The 22838-nt window shown below is 32.0% G+C and overlaps 1 protein-coding gene across 2 annotated transcripts; it reads right to left on the reverse strand.

The window, feature by feature from the left end:
• Positions 1-1540: 1540 nt before the first annotated feature.
• Positions 1541-21921, reverse strand: LOC105208552 (uncharacterized). 2 transcript variants are annotated; one of them, XM_011178461.3, is made up of 12 exons: positions 21661-21921; positions 13236-14569; positions 9446-9624; positions 7631-7920; positions 6975-7531; positions 6812-6891; positions 5443-5541; positions 5011-5267; positions 3423-3614; positions 3173-3342; positions 2169-2345; positions 1541-2092 (listed from the first exon to the last, which is right to left on the reverse strand). In XM_011178461.3, exons 2-12 carry the CDS (start codon positions 14362-14364, stop codon positions 1785-1787), a joined length of 3438 nt encoding a protein of 1145 aa, XP_011176763.2. In that variant the 5' UTR covers positions 14365-14569; positions 21661-21921; the 3' UTR covers positions 1541-1784. The 2 variants fall into 2 exon arrangements, with proteins under 2 accessions (XP_011176763.2, XP_011176762.2); XM_011178460.3 differs by having other exon boundaries at positions 21649-21921.
• Positions 21922-22838: the final 917 nt, after the last annotated feature.

Below are 22838 nucleotides of genomic sequence, written 5' to 3' on the forward strand. Positions count from 1 at the left end.
ATATTTTTTTGAAATTTTTTTTGTAATATTTTTTATGCAATTTCTTTAATATTTTTCATTAAATATAGTTTTTAATTTTTTTCTTCTTGTTAATTAAATTTTTTTTTTATGTTTAATTGTTTATTAATTTTTCTTCATGTTATAGTATTTGTATCGGAAATTTAGTAAAATTTACCAATTTCCATCGGAAAACCTTATTCGCAAGCTTCCCAGCATCTCTCAATTGAAATTTCCAAATCTGATTGCATACTTTCAGGCTGCTAATGCATATCCCTGAAATGTACAAAACTCTTTCACCATCCACCTTATCGTTCCATCACTTGAAAGTACTACAAATCGACAACCTTTTTACATGTTTTGCTGATTGACTGCCTCGCAGCCTAAAATTATGCTAAGTAAAATAAAAAAGCGTAAAGTGTAAGACCCAGAAGATTGACCTTTCTCACGCTACGCTGCATGGCATTTCTTTGCAATCTGCTTTAGAAAATCTGTTTTGAACTTGTGTTTTTATTTGCTTCGTTGTTGTACCAGCTACTTTTTAATTATAAAAACCTTTTAGCCGCTGCTTGCGTTTTCTTCGCACTCACAATATTTATGGCATTATTTACAAATTAATACGGTTTATGTTTATGGCTGTTGTTGTTGTTTGTGAATTATTAATTTCATGCGCGTTGTTTGGCAGGAACAAATGAAAGTTTGGCAGCGTCAAAAAAGGTTCGTTGGTGAAATTTGGCAAGTGTGATTTTAGGCGCATTTGCTTATGACCAAGAGTTTGCTTCTCTTTGTCTTCGTTTTAAGCTGAAAGTGTTGAAGCGTTTGAAGACAGCATATCCTTCTCACTTTTTCCACATTTGTGAGACCTTTATAAATGCTTGACACACAAAAGTATGCTATGATAAATAGTAACAGCTGTGACCATTCATTATTTTTTTTTTAAGTAAGCGTTAATTGCCACATCTAAAGGAAGTGTTCTCTAGAATATGCTATGTTGAGAGGATATTTGATGATTGTTAAAAGGTGTTGCCTACCTTTAGGCTGTTTTGTAATTAGTTAAGCGAAATGAGTTGGGTTAGGTAGCTTTAATGAATACGGCTACTTTTGTTAAAAATAAAATTTGCTGCATAAATAAATAAAATAACTGTAATAAATTTTAAATTAAATGAAAAATAATTTTTTTTTTTTTTACTAAAATATATTTTTTTTCATTATTTATAATTATAATTTTTTAATAAGAGTCAATATACCACATATACATACACAATTCTTAAATCTAGCACGTAATTTTTTTATATTAACTAAAAATATTATTTTTTTTTATTTAAAAAAAATTCAAAAAAAAATTTCAAATAAGAATCAGAAATACGTTCCAGAATAACTTCTAACATTCTTATAGATATAAAAATTCATAATAAATTTTTTTTTTAACTAAGTGGCAACTCCAAAAAAATTTGCAACATAAAAATTAGAAAAAAAAATTATACAACAAATCTCAGAATTTCATACATTACAAATTAAAAAAATTTTAAATTTATTTGAAAATATTTTTGTAGCAAAGTGGCAACTCCAAAAATTTTACATCATAAAAATTAGAAAATTTTACAAATTGAATTTCAAAAATTCACTCTTAAAAAATTATATTTTTATTTTTATTTGAAAATTATTAAAAAAGTGGCAGCTCCAAAAAAATTTAATTTTACTTAAAATTTTCAAAACAATACAATTAATCCTACATTTAAATATATACAAATATACAATAAAATAAACAACTACAACTACAAAATTTACTATTTGCGATAAAAAATCTTCAATATCCGTATGACTGGTGCCTCAAATAACACCGAAATGAAGAATGCCACACCAAATGAGGCGACCGCATTCCCCAGAAATATAGTCATTACGAAGAGATTATTCAAATGCACAATGCCACTCATGCGAAACGATGTGATTAGCATTATGACTGGGTGTATGAGGTAAGTGCAGTAGGTGAGACGTGAGAGCGGCCAGAGGCCACGATAGGAGAGTATACGATTGGCGGTGGGCGCAATGCCCCAACAGCAGGACAAAACTATCCAAATGAGGCCGACGCCAAAGGCTGTGAAACACAAAAAAAAAATATATATAATGTTTAGTAAATAATTTTGCTCCTCAATAAGGACTACCCCCCTCACCTGTGTGGCCGATGCTAACATAGAAGGCCGTCATCAGACGACTTAGTTCGCCATTCCACACGCCGAAAATTATCAGCGCCAATAGCGACCAGCTGCCCAGCCAGAGTAGATAGTGTGTGCGATTGCTTAGCGGTGGTGGTTTTTTCACTTTGTAGATTATGAGACCGGCTAGCATGCCTGTGGGTTAGGTGAGGGTAAAAAATATATAAGATTTATAGAAATTTTGTTAAAACATAAAAAATTCCTAAATAAAACTATTTTAGATTTGATATTGCAGATTTTTAGAATTTTATAAATTTAGTACAGAAAAATTAGTACTAAAAATTAAAAAAAATAGTGGGAAATTAATAAAAATAAATATTAAAATGGAAAGCTAAAAAATAGTAGAAAAAATGTGTACTAAAAAATTTAGTACTAAAAATTTGGTACTAAAATCTAATACTAAAAGTTTAATATTAAGAATTCAATACCAAAAATGTATTTAAATTAAAATATATAATTTGAAAATAAATATTAAAATGAAAAGCTAAAAAATGGTTACTAAAGAATTTAGAACTGAAAATTGTGTACTAAAAAATTATTACTAAAAATTTAGTACTAAAAACATAATATTCAAAATTTAACACCAATAATTTTTTTTCTATTAATAGCGAAAAATTGATCATTACAAATTTAATAATAAAAATTTCACTTAAATGAAAATTTTAAATTTTTACTTATTTGGAAATTTAAATAGATTGTAGTAAAAATTGGGTACTAAAAATAAAATAAAATATTTGTTCTAAAATTTCTGTACTAAAAAATTTTATTCAAAGTTTTTGTAAAAAAAATGTTTGTTTATGACTTTTTGTTCTAAAAATATTTGTTTTAAATTTTTGTACTAAAACAATTTTTGTATAAAAAAAAATTTTGTACTAAAACATTTGGACTAACGATTTTGTACTATACCACTATATTGTACTATTTATTACTATATGCTTAGTCCAAAAGTACGCAACACCTACCCATTATATAAGTGCCAACACGCTGCCATGGCTTGTCATAGAGAAAATCAAATGATTCAAATGGATTGGCCACCTTGTGTGTATAACGGTAATGTAGTGAAATGACGCCCGATATACCCCAAGAGCTAAGCAAGAATGAGCAGACGATGATTGCAGCCGATTTGAAGTATCTAAAAGCAATTATTTTTAAAAAAATATTATTATAGACTTTATATAAATATGTTGCCAAAATCAGCACGCTTGCACTCACTTCGTGGAGAGCACCAACAGCAGAGTGGCCATCACAAAGAATTGCATATCATTAGCCATATACCAACTCCAGATCATGCAAATTTCACTCAGTGGATAGAAATTATTGATGTAGAGTATATTGCGCCACCAATAGCTGCTGCAAGTGTCGGCGGCAACATTCGGTTGGAAGACGGAGTTGTTGAAAGTTTGACTGGAAAGAAAGTGAAAGAAATTAGAGAGTGGAATAGAGTAGAAACTTATTTTGTGAATGATTTCATGTCGGAAAATATATAAAATTAAGAATTTTGCTATTGAACCCTAAAGGTATGCTTCGTTTTCAACAATTATTCATTTGTAAGCACAATTTGTGTCCTTAAGTTTTTAAACCTACTTAAATTCTGAAGATATTAACAGTATCTTTCAACTAATTCTAATGAAAATGCTTGCCACATCCTAAATGTAGGCCATTTCTAATATAACCTTGTTCTAATTCCGTTTTTTTCAATGTATTCAAGTATTGATTTCCACACTTGTTTTGTAAGCAACTTAAGTTCCCACACATGCATTATTGAATTAATTTGTATTACATTGTAATTCTCCAAAGCATAGTTTCAGGCGCTTTAGAAATTATTGACTTTATATGCATAAACAAATAGCCTTTACGCATGGCTGCTCTTACATATGTATGTGTGTGTACAAATTAATTGAAAATATCATTGATTATCAGTTTTGAAGTTGTACTTGTTGCATACCACAAGGCGCACAACCACAACAATTACCAAATGAATCGTTTTAATGTGGCAATTGAAGCTTAACAAGCATATTACATATTTTGCAGGAGAAGGGCACTTTTATTGCATAATTTTAGGCTGTGGCAGGTTGATTGCAGCTCTAGAGAGACAAAACAACAATTGCCAACTTGAAAACTGTTTACTATTGGGATGGAAGCTTATGTTTAGGTGTATAATGTTGTGGTGAAGTATAATTGATACATTTTCTATAATAATGTAGCATACTTTTAGGATTAATTGTTGTTAAATGTGAAAAATACAATTATTATTCATTAGGAATGGTACTTAATAGTAATTATTGTAAGAATAATGCTTCTATAATGTGAAATATGTTTAAAAAGCATTAAAAACTAGTTTTAGAAAATTTGTTTAGCATATTTTTGGGCTGAAAGTGTTAAAAATTAAATATAAATGTCATAAAAGTGTGTTGTGTTTCGAAAAAACTTGCTACAGTAAGTCGATTATATTTTCCAAATATATTTTGAACAATTTGTTTTTGCATAGTTTTAGGCGATTACGCCGTTAGTACTCTATCTGGACTGAAAGTGATAACAATTAAATAAAAATGACTTAAAAGAAAGAAAGAAGTGGTTTATGTTAGAAAAAGTCTTGCTATAGTAAGAACACAATTATTTTTTAGGGCATTGAAAGATTATGTTGCATACTTTTAGGCGATTTTTTCATTAGTACGCTATTTGGACACAACATAAGCCAGGTAAAGGCTAAGGTATAACATACCAACCAAAACATACATTAACTAAAATTTTTTAGCAAGCATTGCATGCTTTTTAGCGCTCTAGTTCGCATAATACTTACCGCAAAGCGAAATCATTAAAGAATATTACAAATAAATATGCCGGCGTCAAGCGTATATAACGGTAAAGCAATACGAAACCAGTCTCCCTCATGCTGCGTCTCAAAAATTGACCAGTATCATCCGGATACGATTTATCCTGCTTCAGAAATATCAGCGTGACCAGGAAGCCGCTGATGAAGAAGAATGTATCAACCGAGAAGGTGGCATTACCCACGAACTGATACCAAATTGAGCGCTCAACGATGTTGCGTTGGAACTGTGAAGACATGAAAAAAAAACGAAAGTTAAATAATAATCTGGAGAACAAGGGAGATAGGGAGCGTAAAAGAGGGTGTGTGTAAGATATTTCTTAGCTAAGTTGTAGAAATAACTGCGTGTGTGTGTTGGTTATGTGTTTTTCTAACTTAAGTGCTTGTAAGCAAAATATTTACTCTATTTTCACCGATGGTAAACATTTGCAAATATGTATGCACCATTATCGTCCACAACACGGAGAAGACACGCAAGCCATGCACACAGGAGGTTTGTTGCTAAGTACGAAAGAAAAGGAGCACAAGAAAGAAAAAATAATGAAAATTAAATATACAACAGAAAATACATTTACCAAAAGCAATGCTATTATTGCAAACTTTTACAATAAACTGTGCAACATCCAACAGGCATAAGTCAATAAACAAAAGCCTGATGGATTTTTACTCGTAATGCCTAAACAAGTTACAAATAACTTTATACCTTAAAGCCTTTTCATTGTTTGTTTTGTTTTTCTCAACGTTAGTTTTTTGCGATTTTCGGCTCATAAGCTTACTTTTACTTGCATTGAGGGGCTGTTTGTTTAAAACTTTACAACTTTATTTTATTCAAATTATGCTTAAGCTTGCAAGAATGAGGTGTACGCACGTTTTAAAGCAAAATTTGTAATAATTTACAAAATTACCCAGTAGGGAAATTTTTATAAATGCAGTGAATGATGAAAATATTAGCCTTTATTGTACATATATTTATAAAAAAGGCTTTTTTAAAAATTACCCCAACAGGAAATTTTTGGGAAATTTTAAAATTTCGAAGTTTTGTTAACAATTAAAACTTCATAACATTTCCGCTTCCGTATATATATAAAAAATATATTTTTTTTAATTTCCCCTCTGGGAAATTTATGGGAATTTTTTAAAATGTTTGAAGTTGAAGTTTTTATAAATGCAGTAAATGATGAAATATTAGTCTTTAGCGGTCGTATATGTATAAAAAAATGTTAATTTAAAAATTACCCTTAAAAGGAAATTTAGGGGAAATTTTTAAATTATAAAGTTTCATTGATAATTAAGTCTATCTAACATTTCTACTTTCGTATATGTATACAAAAATGTTCATTTCAAAATTACCCCAAAGGGAAATTTATGGGAAATTTTTAAATTATAAAGTTTCGTTCTATCTAACATTTCTACTTTCGTATATGTATAAAAAATTATCTTTTCAAAATTACCCCAAACGGAAATTTTTATTAAATTTTGAAATTATGAAATTTCGTTGATAATTAAGTCTATCCAACATTTCCACTCTCCCATATCCATACATAAAAAATGTGTTTAAAAAATTTTCCCTGTGGGAAGTTTATGGGAAATTTCATAGTTTTTCTCAACAAAAAAACCTTGTAATATATTTGCATAAAATCTCACATCAGGAACCTGGTTTTCGTATTAAATCTCTAATATTACCCTTCCTCGAACTTTGAACTGCATTTCTCTACGCGCCACAACTAAATTTGCACTACAAAGTTTCAACTACACAACAAAATCAGCTTACCTCTTTGTTCTCCGTCATATTGAGTATGGTGCCGGCATTCGTTTGAAATGCAAAACATAGTAGTAGCTGCTCATGCAAACCTGCAATGCACAAGCAAAACATTTTGATTGCAAACTACAACTTCTGTGAACAATACACACTACACAGACACACTTGTACTTACTCAATTGCTTCTTCGGCTCATACGTGCTGGTCGCACCCACACTGCTACCCGTCTCCAGCCGATAATCGGCCAAATGTGACTTACCGACCTCCGCCGCTGCCAGCTCGCTGTGTGGGCGACGCACGCTGCCGCCACCATTACTGCTCCCACTGCCACCAGCACCATTTGTGGATGGTGCTGCGGCGTTGCCATTGCTATGCCCATTGGCATGTCCAGCGCCAGTACCGTTATTCACCGTTTTATTGCCATTGACGTCGGCCTCAATGTCAAGCACATTGTTGTTCTCGCTGAGCGTGCTCATCTGATACACTTCGAAGGCCGGCGCTCGGTGGCCTCTCGTCGATTTTATACTGCCACAGTTCGAGCCATTGTTGGTGTATGTACCCGCAGCGCCGGCATCCAACGTTACCATACCACCTGCGGCTGTGGCCGCCATGACGGCATCAATTTTCGCGCTTATGGCTGGTATGTGCGGCGCGTTGTGTTGCAGCTGATTCAATTTCGCCTGATACCAAGTGGCTGTGATGACGAGCAGCAAGAGTGTGAGCATGAAACTTCTGGAAAACCAAAAAAAAATATATTTTTTTTTTAATTTCCTTCTTCACTTTTTTAATTTGCTATGCATGTTATGCAATTTGTTGTATGTGGAAACTTACAGAAATATTTGGAATTTTAGCTCACGCCAATAGCTAAATAAGCCGGGTACTGTACGCACATGTAGTACTTGTATTAACGTGTGGTTATTGTTGTTGCTGCTAGTATGGTTGTTGTTGTTGCCACTCACGCTGCTAATGTGGCCACTGCTTTGATTGTGTTGTGCATGCATGGCAGCCGCGGTATTTAGTGTGACTAGCATTTGGGCATGTGGATCTAATGTGAGAATGGCTTGTACGTCGTGTGCACTGCAGGAGCGTGGCAGGCATTCGCCCAATTGAAGGTTGAGAATCTTGAGGGCGAGAATGTAGTGTAGAATATAGAAAGTTATGTAAAATATTTAACTGTAGTGTCAGCGTACATAAATGTGTAGAGTTTAAAAAATTACCCAAAGGGATATTTCAAAAATTATTAATTTTGTAGATATTCCATTGAATTACTGTGAAAATACTTTAAAATTTATAAAATATAGCTTGTTACCAACATTTCCCTTGAGGGAAATTTACTTGAGTTTATTATTTTTGTGGGTATTTCATTTAAACCCTTAAATACTCATTAATATAGTCACAATTAATAAATTTCTCTTATTTTTATGTAAAATTTCAAAAATTTCCCTAAAGGGATATTTCAAAAATGATAGATTTTGTAGGTATTTCATTGAATAACAATTGAATTGAAGTACTTTAAAAGTTATGAAATATATATAATAATATAATAATATATATATATACAATTAATAAATTTAATAAATTTCTCTCAATTTTATGTAGAATTAAAAAAAAAATCCTTAAAGGGATATTTAAAAAATTATAGATTTTAAAGGTATTTCATTAAATGACTGTGAAAATACTTTAAAAGTAATCAAATATAGGTTGTTAACAAAATTTCCCTCAAGGGCTATTTCATTTCGCCTATTATTTCCGTGTGCATTTTATTTAAGCACTTCAAATACTTATTAATATACTAAAAATTAATATATTTCACAAATTTCCCTTAAGGGATATTTCATAAAATTAAGTTTCTTTTTTATAATTTCAATAATCTTCTCGAGTAAACAAAATTTAGCAAAAAATTAATATATTTCACAAATTTCCCTTAAGGGATATTTCATAAAATTAAGTTTTTTATTTAGTATTTCAATACTTTTCTCAAATAGACAAAATTTTGCCAAACATGTAATATATTTCATAAATTTCCCTTAAGGGATATTTCCTAAAATTAAGTTTTTTTTATTTATAATTTCAATACTTTTCTCGTATGCACAAAATTTAGTCAAAATAGACAAAATTCTTATGAATAGACAAAAATTAGCAAAAAATTTAATATATTTAAAAAATTTCCCTTCAGGGATAATTCATAAATTTAAGTTTTTTATTTAGAATTTCATTAGTTTTCTCGAATACACAAAATTTGGCCAAAAATTTAGTATATTTCACAAATTTCCCTTAAGGGAAATTTTATAAAATTTTTATTTAGAATTTCATTAGTTTTCTCGAATACACAAAATTTGGCCAAAAATTTAGTATATTTCACAAATTTCCCTTAAGGGAAATTTTATAAAATGAAGTTTTTTTTAGAATTTCAATACTTTTCTCGTATGCACAAAATTTAACCGTTTTCTAATATTAAACAGAGATATTTTTGAAAAATGTTTCTACTGATATAGAAATTTAGAATAATGAATTTTGGAGTAAATTTCTATAAAAAATACAAAATATAAAATTCTGTTACTACGAAGAGTATTATTTTAATAGAAGAATGTATATAAACAAAATTTAGCAATGTGTGCCTTATCTGCATCAACTCAACGCACTCACCAATGGTTGCGGCATCCACAAGCGTAACGCCACCAATGCCGCATAAAACTCAAATTCGAAATGTTTACGCTCATCCGGATTTAATTGACGATTTAGTTCATAGCAAAAGTTCTTCTGACCCAGCCACTTGTCATTACCGAAGAATAATTGTCCACGATAGCGACCGGAGGCATCGTATGCTGCAAGAGCGCAATTGCAATGAAGAAACAGTGATTAAAAGTGGTGTTTAAAAAGGCTAATAATAATAAAAACTCAAAAAAGCGGAAAAGAAGATAGCAAAAATGCAAACCTCTCCCTCCCTCAATCTCTTTTCACTTTCTTCACTCTTCTTCACCCATTATATGCATTTTATCGCTTAATTTCACGCGCTTGCTATTAATGAAATTCATACACACCTCCGTCCGCTTGTTTGCTTAAGTGGCAGCCCTAACGGTGGCAACAATGTAAACAGTTACACGAAATTGCAGATTTCACTGCGACTAAATAAGTGCAATTTTATTACCAGCAAGCAAGTCAACAAGATGGACACTCTCTTCGCTCTCGGCCAGAGTGTGTGTGCATGAAAGTGGCCTGAAGTAAAGTCAAATTTTGTTGTTGCCACTGTAAAACGGTAAATTGATTGTTAAATTGTAAATGCTTGAGGGCGGTGAACGTTTGAGACAGTTGAGATTTAAAGTAGAAAGTGTAAAAAGAGAAGAGTGTGAGAGAGTGAGCGGAGATTGAAAAATAAGTCAATTTGGAGAAGTGTAAATATTTGGAGTTCATAATGTAACGGTCCTTTGAAAGTACTTAAGGATTTTATATCATCGTTCTTTTCGGCAAGAAAGCCTTCCTGCGGACTCTGATTTTTCTTAGTGATACTCCCATTTCCGAAAGGGTTTTTGATTCAGTAGCGGTGGAAGGTGGAAAGAATTTCTTGAACCAAGCTAAACCTTCTTCAAAACGGATAAACTTCTTATTTTACCTGAGCTACCACGGTTACTTTTAAAGCTCCTTTTACGTCCAGTCTCCGAAAGTAGAAACTTAGAGCTCATTCTTGGACGAGAGCTTCGTTATGTTCATAATTCGTTTAGATCTTCCGGACTCCAATTCTGTCTCTGATTTTGTAGGATAGGGGTTAGACCACGAACCAAGAGAACAGAGCTTTCGAGCTACCCCTTCTTGGACGAGAACTTCAAAACGGTAAACTACATATTTAGTACTTCCGTCAGATATGGGACCGTTCTCTGTAACTCTTGAAGCTCATTTGACGTTTAGGGTTTCCAGTCTCCGAAAGTAGAAAATTAGAGCTTTCGAGCTACTCGTTTTTGGGCGAGATCTACATATGACTAAACGGTCGAATTCTGTCTCATTCCTCAAAACGGTAAAATTAATTTTTTTACCTGAGCTACTTCTGTCGTATATGGGATTGTTCTTTGTAACTTTTGAAGCTCCTTTTACACTTATGGTTTCCAGTCCAAAGTTAAGTTTCTGCTTTAAACTTTCGAGCTACTCATTCTTAAACGAGAGCTACATATGACTAAATGGTCCGTTTAGATAATCCGTACTCCAACTCTGCCTCATTCCTCTGATTTTGTAAAAAAAAGATCTAGGTTGCTTACACATTCCAGCTTTCGACTAAGATACATTTCTTAAGATTATCTCCCAAATCTTGTGCGGTCGGTTCAAACGGGGAGGGTTGCATTAAGAGAATTGAATTGAAAATTATCTTTGGAGTATTTTGACTCACCCTCCATCACTCTTTCACTAACTCAATCTCCCAAAACCAATCCAATCTCACACTCAAAAATTAAACGCGCGAGAATTAATTCTCTATTGACTTCCTTTGTCAATGGACAATCATTAAATTCTCATCAATCATGCATGAATGACGGCCAACGTTTAATTTATAAATTACCCGTACAAGCCAAAAACGGGATGGGCGCCCACATTGTCGCGTATTATTCAAATCTCATTTCATTAGCGCACAGATTTTAGCTGTGGCAGCTATTTTTCAAAATTACGGGCATTGTTTATTGTTCTTTATGTTGATTGAATTACAAATTGGCGTCTGCTGCGGACTAAGCGCTGACCTCGGAGCAGAGTTTGCAATACCGAAAGGCTCTTGGACATATTGAAAGTATTTTCGGGATTGTCTAGACTCCCCGGAGGTAGAGCTATCGCAAGGTCAGGGTTTGAGTTTCGTGATATCCGATTTTATTTCGGGACTTAAAATATTTAAGATCAAGAAGATTTTCATATAAGTTTTTACTAGATTTTATCACAAAATCACGAAATTTATAAAACGGGGTCCCGAAATTATTTCGGGATTTTTAATTATATCACCAAAAGGACACTCGTAAAGCCAAAAGCATGCGTATATCCGCCATAATTACGCACACACACTCACGCAACGCGCTTTCAATGCATACGAATGTCCAAGCTGTGCGCTTGGGTTTTGTATCCGTGGTCGTGGGTCGTATGTATGGCACCTCTTCAATCAGTTTTTACTTATTCATACCACTTTTTTGTTGTTGATTTATGCATTCGCGCGTAATAATTACCAGCATACAGCATGGCAATGTGAATTTCACATTCAATTGACTGTAAATTCATTTGTGTTCGCACTGATTTATATCGTGGACTGAGCACTCGCTCTCGCTGGTTGTCTGTTTTGTGAGAGAGGTGGGTGACCGGATGCGAATGTATAGCATAACGGTGTGATTGGTAAATGGACGGCACGGCGACTTTGTTAAATGATAAATGTAATGCGGCATTAATGGGATTGATGAGGCATCAAATTTCTCCGTCTCCCAACAAGGCAAACTGGTACGAGCTGACGGGGATTTATTTGATGCCGAAAATATGAAGATAATAGAATATGGCGGTCTTTATGTTAATCTAGTTATATGCAAAAATGTTTTAAAAAACGAATAATAAAAGGAAATGTAATTGATTGATGAGTATTTGCAGAGCGATTCGGAAGTGGGATTTGGATTCCATAAGGTCTGATGAGGATGTAAATCATTTCACTTAAAGTGAGGAGAAGACTACTGTAGAAATGAGACATTATCATCAAACCATTAGATCCCACCGACCAGTGAGGCTCCCACATTTCATAAATGAGTTTAGTCTCAAAGGAACTTTAAAGTCCTTAGAGAGTAACCTCAGTCACGAAATAAACTACTGACAACTCAATTTCATACTTCTTGGAGCCAACGACCACTGGAATGTCCCACCTTATCTCGACTACAAACCCTTCTAAGAACCACCTCAAAGTGCTTAAGTGCTTAGGTCCTCGTTCTTAATTAATTTCAGTGAAGTAAGGTCATATTAGTTAGAGCCCTTCTCTTAAAGAGAACCTTTTACACAGACGTATCATCCTCGCTTGCTACGGACTACGATGTGAGGACCTCAAAAAAATCCACTTTCTTTTTTCGACCTCTTAGTTCTCCTTAAACTAAACTTTTCTAAACCAACGTACATGGTCCCGTAAGGTGTGGTTTTTTAATGGATTTAGAGCTCAAGACATCCACCCTGAAACCACTCGTGCTAATACGAACATTTCTGAGAGGTTTTGTGTCCATTCTCCAAAATCCTCACCTAAAACATGTTATAGAAATGAAAAGACTGAGAAGGTCTGGAGCTCAAAAGGATGGAGGTTTCTAAAAAACTCTCAAACGCAGAGGTTCTTTTTAATTTCTCTCGTGAGCTGCGAGACAGTCTGATTGCTAAAGGAATATTTAATATTTCTACCCTCTAGGCGCGAAAGTCTTAACTAAACCCTCCTTAAAATCATATTTCGACTCACCCTTCTGCGCCCAATTGAAATTCCCATGCAGCCCTGTCAAATATGCCTGCATCTCGAGTCCACAAGCGGTGCTCACTTTGGTGCGTATCTCGGAAGCCTGCCAGTAGAAGTGATCATACAAATTTGTGGCGATTTGAAAGAAATTCGCCGTCTGCAGACTAGCCGCCGTCGCATTCACTTCACCCACAATTGGATCCGCACCGAAGTAATGGCTTATACTATTGAAATTATTACCGGCGTTCTTCGGCATCTCCTCCTCTTGCTTGAAGAGCTCGCGACCCTTCTTCAGTGTTTTATTCTTGTGCGTCTTAAAGATGTGTGGACTTATGGTGGCCACAACGTTGGGTGTGGTGAGAATGGGTGCAGCGGTGGAGGTGGTCGTGCTCGCTGGTGAGGAACTCATCGATGTAGTGCTCACTGTGGAAGTGCTCATCGGTGTGGTGTTCAATGGTGTGGTGCTCACCGGCGTCGCATTCGTTGTTGGGAAACTCGTAACCTCTGTTGTGTAAACAGTCAATGTGACTTCGGTCGCCGGCTCACCCGCCAACCCCACGCCACTCTCAATCTCCTCAAAAGGCAGCACGCGTTCGCTGTAGCTGAGCCCCGCCTCATCGGCATTGCGCAGTAAATGTTTCTCCTCAGCGCTGAGGTCACCCTTTTTCACGGTCTCATGCGCGAGATCCTCCAAATCGCTTAAATTGAAATCGAATGTCACCGGATGCAGTTCGTATTCCTTGAGCGGTCGCGGTTTTTCATAGTCGGGAAAGATCGTTTTGTCCAGCAATGTGTAGGGTTTCTTCTTCAACGGTTTCACCGGCAGTACTTCGTGTGTGTTGAGTACGAGTGGCCGTTCGTTCACGTTATGCAGTCCGTGCACCTCGTGTAATATGGTTATGTTGTTGCTGCTTGAGAAACGATGCGGCACGAAGTGACTGCCCGAACTGGCGGTATCGGGCGTGGCTGTTGTGCCGGGGTTATTGGTAGTCTTGGGTTCTGTGATGGCGTGTTGCAGCGTTAGTGGGCAGCAGAGTAGTGTTATTAGTATTAGTAGCAGTGTGAAATGTGGCTTGGAGTGAAGTATGGGGTGTTTGGTATTGAACCGAGTTGTCGTTGACTTGGTCTCCAACATTTTGGTATGGTCAGTAAATTATTTTTTGTAACTATTTTTTATTCGAATTTTCAGATTTTTCGTTGTTTGATTCTTCTTTTACATTTTTTGTACCGTTATTTGCAGTACTTTTGCAGAGTTGCACTTTTGCTATACGGTTTGTTTAATTCACACATTTTCACAGAGTTAACTTTAAATAGCGTTAGTAGTGGGTTTATTCAAAACACTGGAAAAAAATATTGTTCATAACACTTTAAAAATACTTGTTTTTTGGTTTTTGATATTTTTTAGTTTCAATCACTTTTACATATTTTTAAAAATTTTCGAAAATTGAGAATTTTTGGTTTCGAAAATTATTATTTTTTATTTTTCTTTCTGAAATTAAAATGTTTGGTTTTTGAAAAATTTTGTTTTTTAATTTTTAAAATTAAGATAAAAAAAAAATATTTTCAAAAACATTGTTATTTTTTAGTCTGTTTTTTTTTTATTTTACAACACTGTAATTAATATTCTACTCAACACATTTAATTTTTTTTTGTGGTTTTCCATTCAAAATTTCATAACTTTGCTTTTTAAAAAATTTTGGTTTTCGAAAATTTAATTTTTTAAATAATTTTACTTTTTATACGGTCTACAAATTTACAAGAGTTTAATAAAAATGTTTCTAACGTATAATTTTCGTTTTTTTTCTTTTAAATATGTTTTTGAAAATTTTAAAATTTAAAAAAATTTTGTTTTTAATTTTTTTTTATCAAAACATTTTTTTTATTTTTTGATAATTTTTCACTTTGAAACACTTTTTAATATTTTTCAAAATTTTTCATTTTCGAAAATTATAAATTTTTGATTTCGAAATTTATTTTTCGTTTTTATGTCGTCTTTAAACAACAGGAAATTGGTTTCTGTGATTTTTAAATTAAAAAAAAACATAAAAAAGCCGTACGAGTGTTGAAAATATTGGCAAAAACTGCTTAACAACGCCTATGGGTATGCTATATTTTTTTACAATATTTTACAATTTATGGAAAATCTACTCTCATATGTGTCATTATCTATCATTATTAAAAGTTTGTGCCAATATTTGCAAAATTAACAAGTTTAAATACTTAAAAGTGCGAAGCGCCTATGGGTAGGCTATATTTTTTAACCCAACTTTAAATTACTCTCATAATCGTTTAAATGTCGTATCATTTTAGTATAGAATGGAAATATAATGATAATAATTCCAAGAAATTGTTGCAATCAGCTTTAATTAGTGTCAGCGCCTATAGGTATGCTATAATTTTTCGTAATTTCTTTTAAAATCCGTTATACACACTCGACCATAAAACAAAGCGCTACTTAACTATGTCCAAATGTTGTCTTTTTTATTTATAAATGTATGCGCGTCTTTTCATGAGTGAAACATAAACGCACACAAACACTTTGCTTCCTACATTCATCTTCTCCATGCACCGCATTCGCAATTTATGAATGAAATAACCAGTTTTACGTTCGTTTTGATGGCAGCGCGTCACATGATTTAAAAGCAGAAAAATAAAAAAAAACTAAAAAGCAATTACTTAAACAACAACAACAACCAGCAATAAATGTCGCGACGCCAGCAAGCAGGAAATAGCCAGCGCCATGCCTATAAAAACGGCAATTTACTTTTTGTTTTTTCTTAATTTTTACTCTACACTTTCGATTTGAGATTTTAGTGACACTAATAGAAACAACAACAACAATAACAAAGAAAAAATAATGCAAAATTGAAGAAGTGAAGTAGCGTTGGTAAAGAGCGCGCCAAGCGAAGCAGTGTAAGCGCCAAAGTGTGAAATCACGCTGAAAGGAAAGCAAAAGCAAAAGTGTTGCCTCATCGCGTAGCAGGCAGCCCATCAGTCAGTCAGCTGAGGCGCGTGAGGCATTTAAAAGCGGGTGGAGCGCATTGAAGCGCAAGAGAGCGGCCGGTAAGCCAGCCAATGCAGTTTGCGTTGCGAAAAAATCACGAAAGCGCTATGAAGCAATCACGTATAAATGCAAAAACAAAACACAACAACAAAATGCGATAAAAAATTGAAATTGCAACGGCACATGCTTAACCTGTTTCATTAGCTGGCAGCGAAGAGCGCAGTTTTGCTTTTGTTATTGTTTTTGATTTTGTTGTTGTTACTTGCCACTTCATTTATTTTCATTTTAATTTTTATTATTATTTCTCATTTCATTCCGTGCGGCACACTTACAGCTGCAACGGTGCATTAAGCTTTGGCGCTTTTTATTTTTCGCTTTTTTTATTTCTTCACATTCGCTTTCGCATTCGCATACCTGTTGCACGTGTGATTACGCGATGTTTTTATGCGTTTTGTGCGATAAACCTAAGTGCATTATGTAAAATTACTTCACCGCGATAGAATGCGCAATCGATTTTATACACTTGAAAAAAATTTCATTTGAAATTTTTGAAATTAAAAAAAAATATATTTTTATTTTTGGAATTTTTTTATAAATTTTAAAATTTTTGATTTCATAAATTGTATAATAATATTTAAAAATATTTCATTGAAAATTTTGTTTATTTTTTTGTTTTGATTGAAAATTTTCAAAAAATTTTGAGAAGTTAAAAAAAAAAATTAAAAAAATTTTGAAAAGAGCTGAGAAGCGAATAATTAAAGTAAAAATAAAAATTAATTTTGTAAAAAATTTCTAAAATCAATTTGTTAAATTTTCTCATTTCTTTTTATTTTTTCTTATATTTTCTCAGATTTTTAATATTTTTTAATGTCATATTTTTTCAATTGCTTTTGAATTTTTTAAAATGTTAATTTGATAACAAAAAGACTTTACTCTTAAATAGCCGAAGTCGGTTGTGCCGTTATCGCTTTCTGTAGAAAAAAAATAATCTGTCAAGCAAAATTTCTCGTTTAAACCTCTCGAATTAACCTTTAGCAGGCAAATATGCTCCGCTGAGCTCCAAAACTGCCCAAACCGCCCAAACAGCACTGCCAATATAGCAGTGGTAGTAAAGCCACTGCTTAGAGAAGTTCAGATCTAAGTACCATTGGACCCCTCACGTCTGATATCTATCGCGACTACAAGCCCCAAAACGTAATGTGGAAAAAGAAATATACTTCTTAAGCTCTTTAGGAACAAACCTAACACTTACATAAAGCCGAGCCTTGGGAAATGCAATAAAAAGAGGTCAGAAAGGTCTGTTTAAAATTATCTTCGTCCTAGAAAGTTCACTATATAGTAGAGATCAGATCTATTGCGGGTCGACCTCGAGTTTAATCTACAAGTTGCGATTAGGAAATCTAAATACAACCGAAAATGTCACAGGGAATATAAAAGTTAACAAGTTCGCAAAGGATCTGCTGGTTCTGAACAGCGAAGTTACCAAAAAAGTACAGTTCAACTGGAACCATCAATAGATGGATGGAACAAGTATAATGGAAGCTAACTTGGACCGATCTTATAAGAATCACTTTTTTCATGCTTATAGTGTACATATACGGACTGTATGAATATTACTGTAGAGAGTAAGTGGAGTACTCTATCCTTACATTTAGGTTAACCTTCCGTACACCTATCAGATCATCAACGCCAAGTTCTCACGTCTTTGACTACGGATACATTTGGAAATCAGATACGATGTTTTATTTTTGATCTCCGAAGTGACAACTGATTAAACGAGATCGAGTAACTACAGTTTTGGAAGAACTATACCAAGATCTGGAGGTGGAATAAATAATCGTGATTTAGCTGACTCCGGTTGGACCGATTGGGTTGAAAAAAACCTGATTTGCTGAAGGAACAGCAGTAGGGGATTTCAATTACGTCAGCCTTTATTTGAAATAATGATATTTGTATTTCGGACCAGTTGACCAAGTAATCCGAGAATATTCCCAACAGAGCTTAAGACTCTCCGATTATTAGCATTTATCCCAAGCTGATGATATTAAGTTTGTTCTGTTGATTTTTTTTGATCTCCGTCATTATATGACCTAATTCTTAGCCAAAAAGTGGTGATGATGATTATGCGATTAGGAAAAGGAACTAGGCCACTTTTTTTTATAAAGACAGCATTTGGGAATGGAGTAAGACTTCTTAGGAATTCGTAAAACAATTCTATGTCTTGTGTTTGAGCATATCATCGGGTCAGTCCTAGTCTAAAATACTCCAAAATCTCCGTTGACATCTGTTTACTTCTTCATTTTCAAATGTATCATATATTTATTGTTTGTTTTTGCGCGTATTTTAAGATTGAATTTTCCATGGATTGAAGCTATGAAGCTCTAAAATTTTTCATATCTTTCTTTTCGCTATTTCTTCTCGCTTTTCACGCAACAATTTTATTATGCTATCGCTAAATCCACTAAAAACGAGTAAATTTTCCTGCTTTTGTGACGCAGCGCTTAGAAAATACATATAACAACAACAAAAAATCAACAACAACAACTGTAATAAAACGACTGGTATTTATTGCCAATATGCGCGTTTCTTGTTGCATGTTGCTTGTTGGATGTTGATGATTGCCACCTTTTTGGTGGCTGTCTTGTTGTTGTTTTTATAGCTGTCACTGTTGTTTATTACTGTCACTGCTGTTGTTTTGTGTTTGTTGTTATTGCTATATTGTTGCAATCGACGTAACGCTTTACTCTATACTCTTACACCGTTCAAGTAGTTTAACTCAAATGGCTGTTGTTGTTGTTGTTGCTTCTAAAAGCTACTTGTTCTGCTGACTGCCAGCAAAGTAAAGCGCTGATAAGCGTGTTCATCAAAAGCAGATCGCAAACAAGCGTTTTTTGCCAGTGTGAAGAAGCGAAAGCAAACAAAAAAAATTATTTGCAAAAAAAAGTTAGAAAAAAATATTAAAAAATATATAAAAAAATTAAAGCATAGAAAATCGCCGCGACGACGAAGCTCTCTCAACTCAGAAAAGTTTCAGTGTGTTGTGTATGTGTGTTGACAACTTTATTTGCGTCTATTTTGTTGCTGCATTCTCTGCTTTTATCCTGCTTTTTATTGCTGAGTTATGCAATTTTTATGGATTTTCAGTTTTATTTCGAATTTTATTTTGAATTTTAACTTGTTTTGTAATTTTCAATTTGTTATTTTATTGATTTTGTTAAATTCAAATTCGTAATCATTTTCTTTTCGGAATTTCATGTGAAATTACGCAATAAATTTGTGAAAATATTTATTAAAAAATATATATAATTTGTTTAGTAAAATAAAAAAGAAATAAAAAAATTATGTATTTTATTAAAAAAAAATTATTAAATTTAAAAAATATTTTTTTTATTTTTTTTTTTAATTATCTCTAATAATTTTGTTTTCGTATAAATTAAAAAAATTGTATTTTCTTTAAACAATTAGTAAAATTAAATTATTTTTTATTTAATTAAACTTTTATGATATTTTTACAAATTAAATTAAAACATATTGTTTTTCCTGTTTTGAAAACTTTTTTTAACTAAATTTTAAATTTTTATATTTATAATTTTTTATACATTTTTTTAATCAAAATTTAAATTATTTTTGAAAATGTGAACTTTTTTGTAATATATATAGATTTTATTTTTCTTTTGCTAGTTTTTTTTCTTGTCAGCAAAAATATTTTTTTATTAAACAATTTTTTATAAAAAAATTAAAAATAAAATATTAAATTATTATTAAAGTAAAATATTATTGTAATAAAAATTACAATTTGATTAAAAAATCTTTAATTTAAAAAATATTTGACCATTTTTTATAAAGATTTCTTTAGAATAAATTGTAAATTTTTTATAATAATTTAAGAAAATTATTAAAATTTTGTTAAATAAATTTTATTTTATATTCATTTTATATTAAATTAAAAAAATATTTATTTTTAAAATTAAAATTTTCAAAATTTTTTAAAAATATTTTTTTTTATTTATTTACTGAAAATTTTTTATATAATTTTTTTATATATTATAAATTCTATAGTTTTTTAATTTAATTAATTTTTTTGTTTTTGTAATAATTACTATTTTTATTACTATTATTTTAAAATTTTATAAATTGATGGAGGTTCAATTATTTTAATTAATATATTTTTAAATAATAAATCAAAATACGTTTTTTAATTATTTTGCATTTAATTCATTTGTTTTTAATTCATTTTCATTTATTGCCATCAATTTGTGGCAAATTTGTGAACATCATTCACATGCATAGACGAAAACAAGTTTCTTGTTTACACTCATATGTTGTTGTCTAATTTCTTTATATTGTACCTACATAAATATGTACATGATATGTATGTTTATTTTCCTGGCGTTCACTACTTTTGGTCATTATGCAAGTGGCTCCCGTTTGGCAAGTGTTTGTGGCACAACTGGCAAATTACGTAACGGAAATTAGATAAAGATGCAAACAAAAACAACAAGTGGTTGAAAAACAGTTAAAAATTTAAATTTTTCAGACATTTTGGAGAATTGGGAAAATTTTGGAAAAAATGTACGTACTAAAAATTGAAATTATTTTGAAATTTGAAAAAATATTTTCGAATTTTATATAATTAAAAAATTTGAATTTGAAAAAAAAATTGTAATTAAAAATATTTTTAAATTTTGTAAAACTACAAATATTCGAATTTAAATTTTTTAAATAAAAAAAAAAATATTTTTTGATTAATTTTGTAAAATTAAAAAATTCGAATTAAATTTTTTAAATAAAAAAATATTTTTTGACTTGTTTTAATGACATATACATTTTAGTAATAAGTATTTGAAAAAAAAAATTATAAAATCGAAATTTATATAATTTGAAGAATTAACATTGATAAAAAAATCTACAATTAGGTGAATAAAATAAAAAAAAATTAAAATGTTTTCCCTACTTAAATGAAGGATGTATGCCTTCTTTTTATTTACATCCTTAAAAAATTTAAGTAGGGAAAACATTTTAAGTTTTTTTTATTTTTTCAAACTATTTGTTTATTTATTTGTTAGTTCACATAGAATGGTTTCGACTGATTTGAAATAATATTTTCAAAAATATTTGCAGATTAAAAAATTTTAAATTTTTTTATTAAAACATTTTTTCGAAAATTTTTTGAAAAAAAAAAAATATTTTTGGTTATTTTTTAAATATGAATACGAATAAAATTTACTTAAAAATGTTTTCTAAAACAATAAATCTAGTTAAAATATGTTTGGTATTTTTTTTGTTTTATATACACTTTCATAAAATGTTTAATAAAATTTCTGTTGCGTTATTTACATATTTTTAAAACTTTTCATGAGGTTTTCTCAAAATATTTCATTTAAATTGATTTTTTAAATTTTTTTTCAAACCCACTTTAATAATCACTTTTTACTTATTCCGGATGCATTAAGAGGTCATAAAATATTCCACGTAACATTTTTCAAAGCACTTTTTCGAAAATAATCAAGCTATAACTTCCACTCGCTTGAAATTTACATAACACTTCACTTGTATTTTATTATTTTGATTTTTTTTGCACTCCCGTATCTTTGTTATTATATTTCAACAAATCCCAAACTTAGCACATCAAGTCTTTAGTGCCAAAACGTAGTCAACCGCTCGGATGAAAGTAAAATTCGCAACTGAAAACTGCAACGATCGAGCAATGGCAGACAGCAGACAGACCAACATCGCAGCTAAATCTTTGCTGTTGCATTATTGTTGTACTTGTCCGCTTATGTATAGCTGACGCCTGCAAGTTGGGCTGACGGCCCAAAACGAGCTTTGAACGAAAGCAACAAAAATTCAAATAAAAAAGTCTGGATCAACAGCACACGCCAAGTCGGTCGATCGGTCGATAGGCCTGTTCGTTTGTTGTTGTTGTCTGCTGTTTGGCCAGTTCGGAGTTGTTTGGCAATTTGGGCGACCGGACGAGCACCACCGCCGCCGCCTTCTTCCTGTCGCGACAACTTCTCTGCATTGGTACAATTTTCATTTCATTTGCGTCTGCTTTAATTCATTGATTTGTTTGCATACTTTTTTGCATATTGCATGAACGATTATTTGGGAGTTTGATAGTCCGTTTGATCGTTGTTCCTAGGGCTCTGTGTCTCAACTGCGATATATTTATCAGAAGTAGACTATTTAGAACACTTAGACTGTACTCATTCAGGTTTAAATCCGAGATTTCGTTTCCAAAAGCCTCCATGTCTCTGATCTCATATTCTCAGTTCCATCTCTGTAGTCTGGTTCCACATTTGACATCATTATAGTTCCATTTTTCACGGGGGTTTAGCATATATTCTCTGAAATCAACCATCTCTATCTTTAATTCTGAATTTATACAAGAGAGGAGAGACCTTACGCTGTCTCAGTGGCGCATGAATCCTGGTTCGTTATCCTCTTAGGTCTGCCAATCACTGATATCCGCTTTCCTCAATCTACCTAATTTATGTGTACGTCGCTAATCTTCCTAATTTCCCCTTCAAATTTTACATGATCTATCATAGTTTTGTAGTTTAAGATCGAAGTTATGGACTTCGTGTACTGTAAACTCTTATTTG

This window comes from Zeugodacus cucurbitae, chromosome 5 (genome assembly GCF_028554725.1).
Source record: "Zeugodacus cucurbitae isolate PBARC_wt_2022May chromosome 5, idZeuCucr1.2, whole genome shotgun sequence".
Classification (NCBI taxonomy): Eukaryota; Metazoa; Arthropoda; class Insecta; order Diptera; family Tephritidae; genus Zeugodacus; species Zeugodacus cucurbitae.

Bases quoted from the DNA above. Each gene is read 5' to 3' on its own strand.
- LOC105208552 (XM_011178461.3), bottom strand. From the start codon at position 14,364: ATGTTGGAGACCAAGTCAACGACAACTCGGTTCAATACCAAACACCCC. The intron at 6,892-6,974 runs GTAAGTACAAGT...TGTGCATTGCAG, and splicing joins TGAGCCGAAGAAGCAATTGA to GTTTGCATGAGCAGCTACTA. The intron at 5,542-6,811 runs GTAAGCTGATTT...TTTCGTACTTAG, and splicing joins ATATGACGGAGAACAAAGAG to CAACAAACCTCCTGTGTGCA.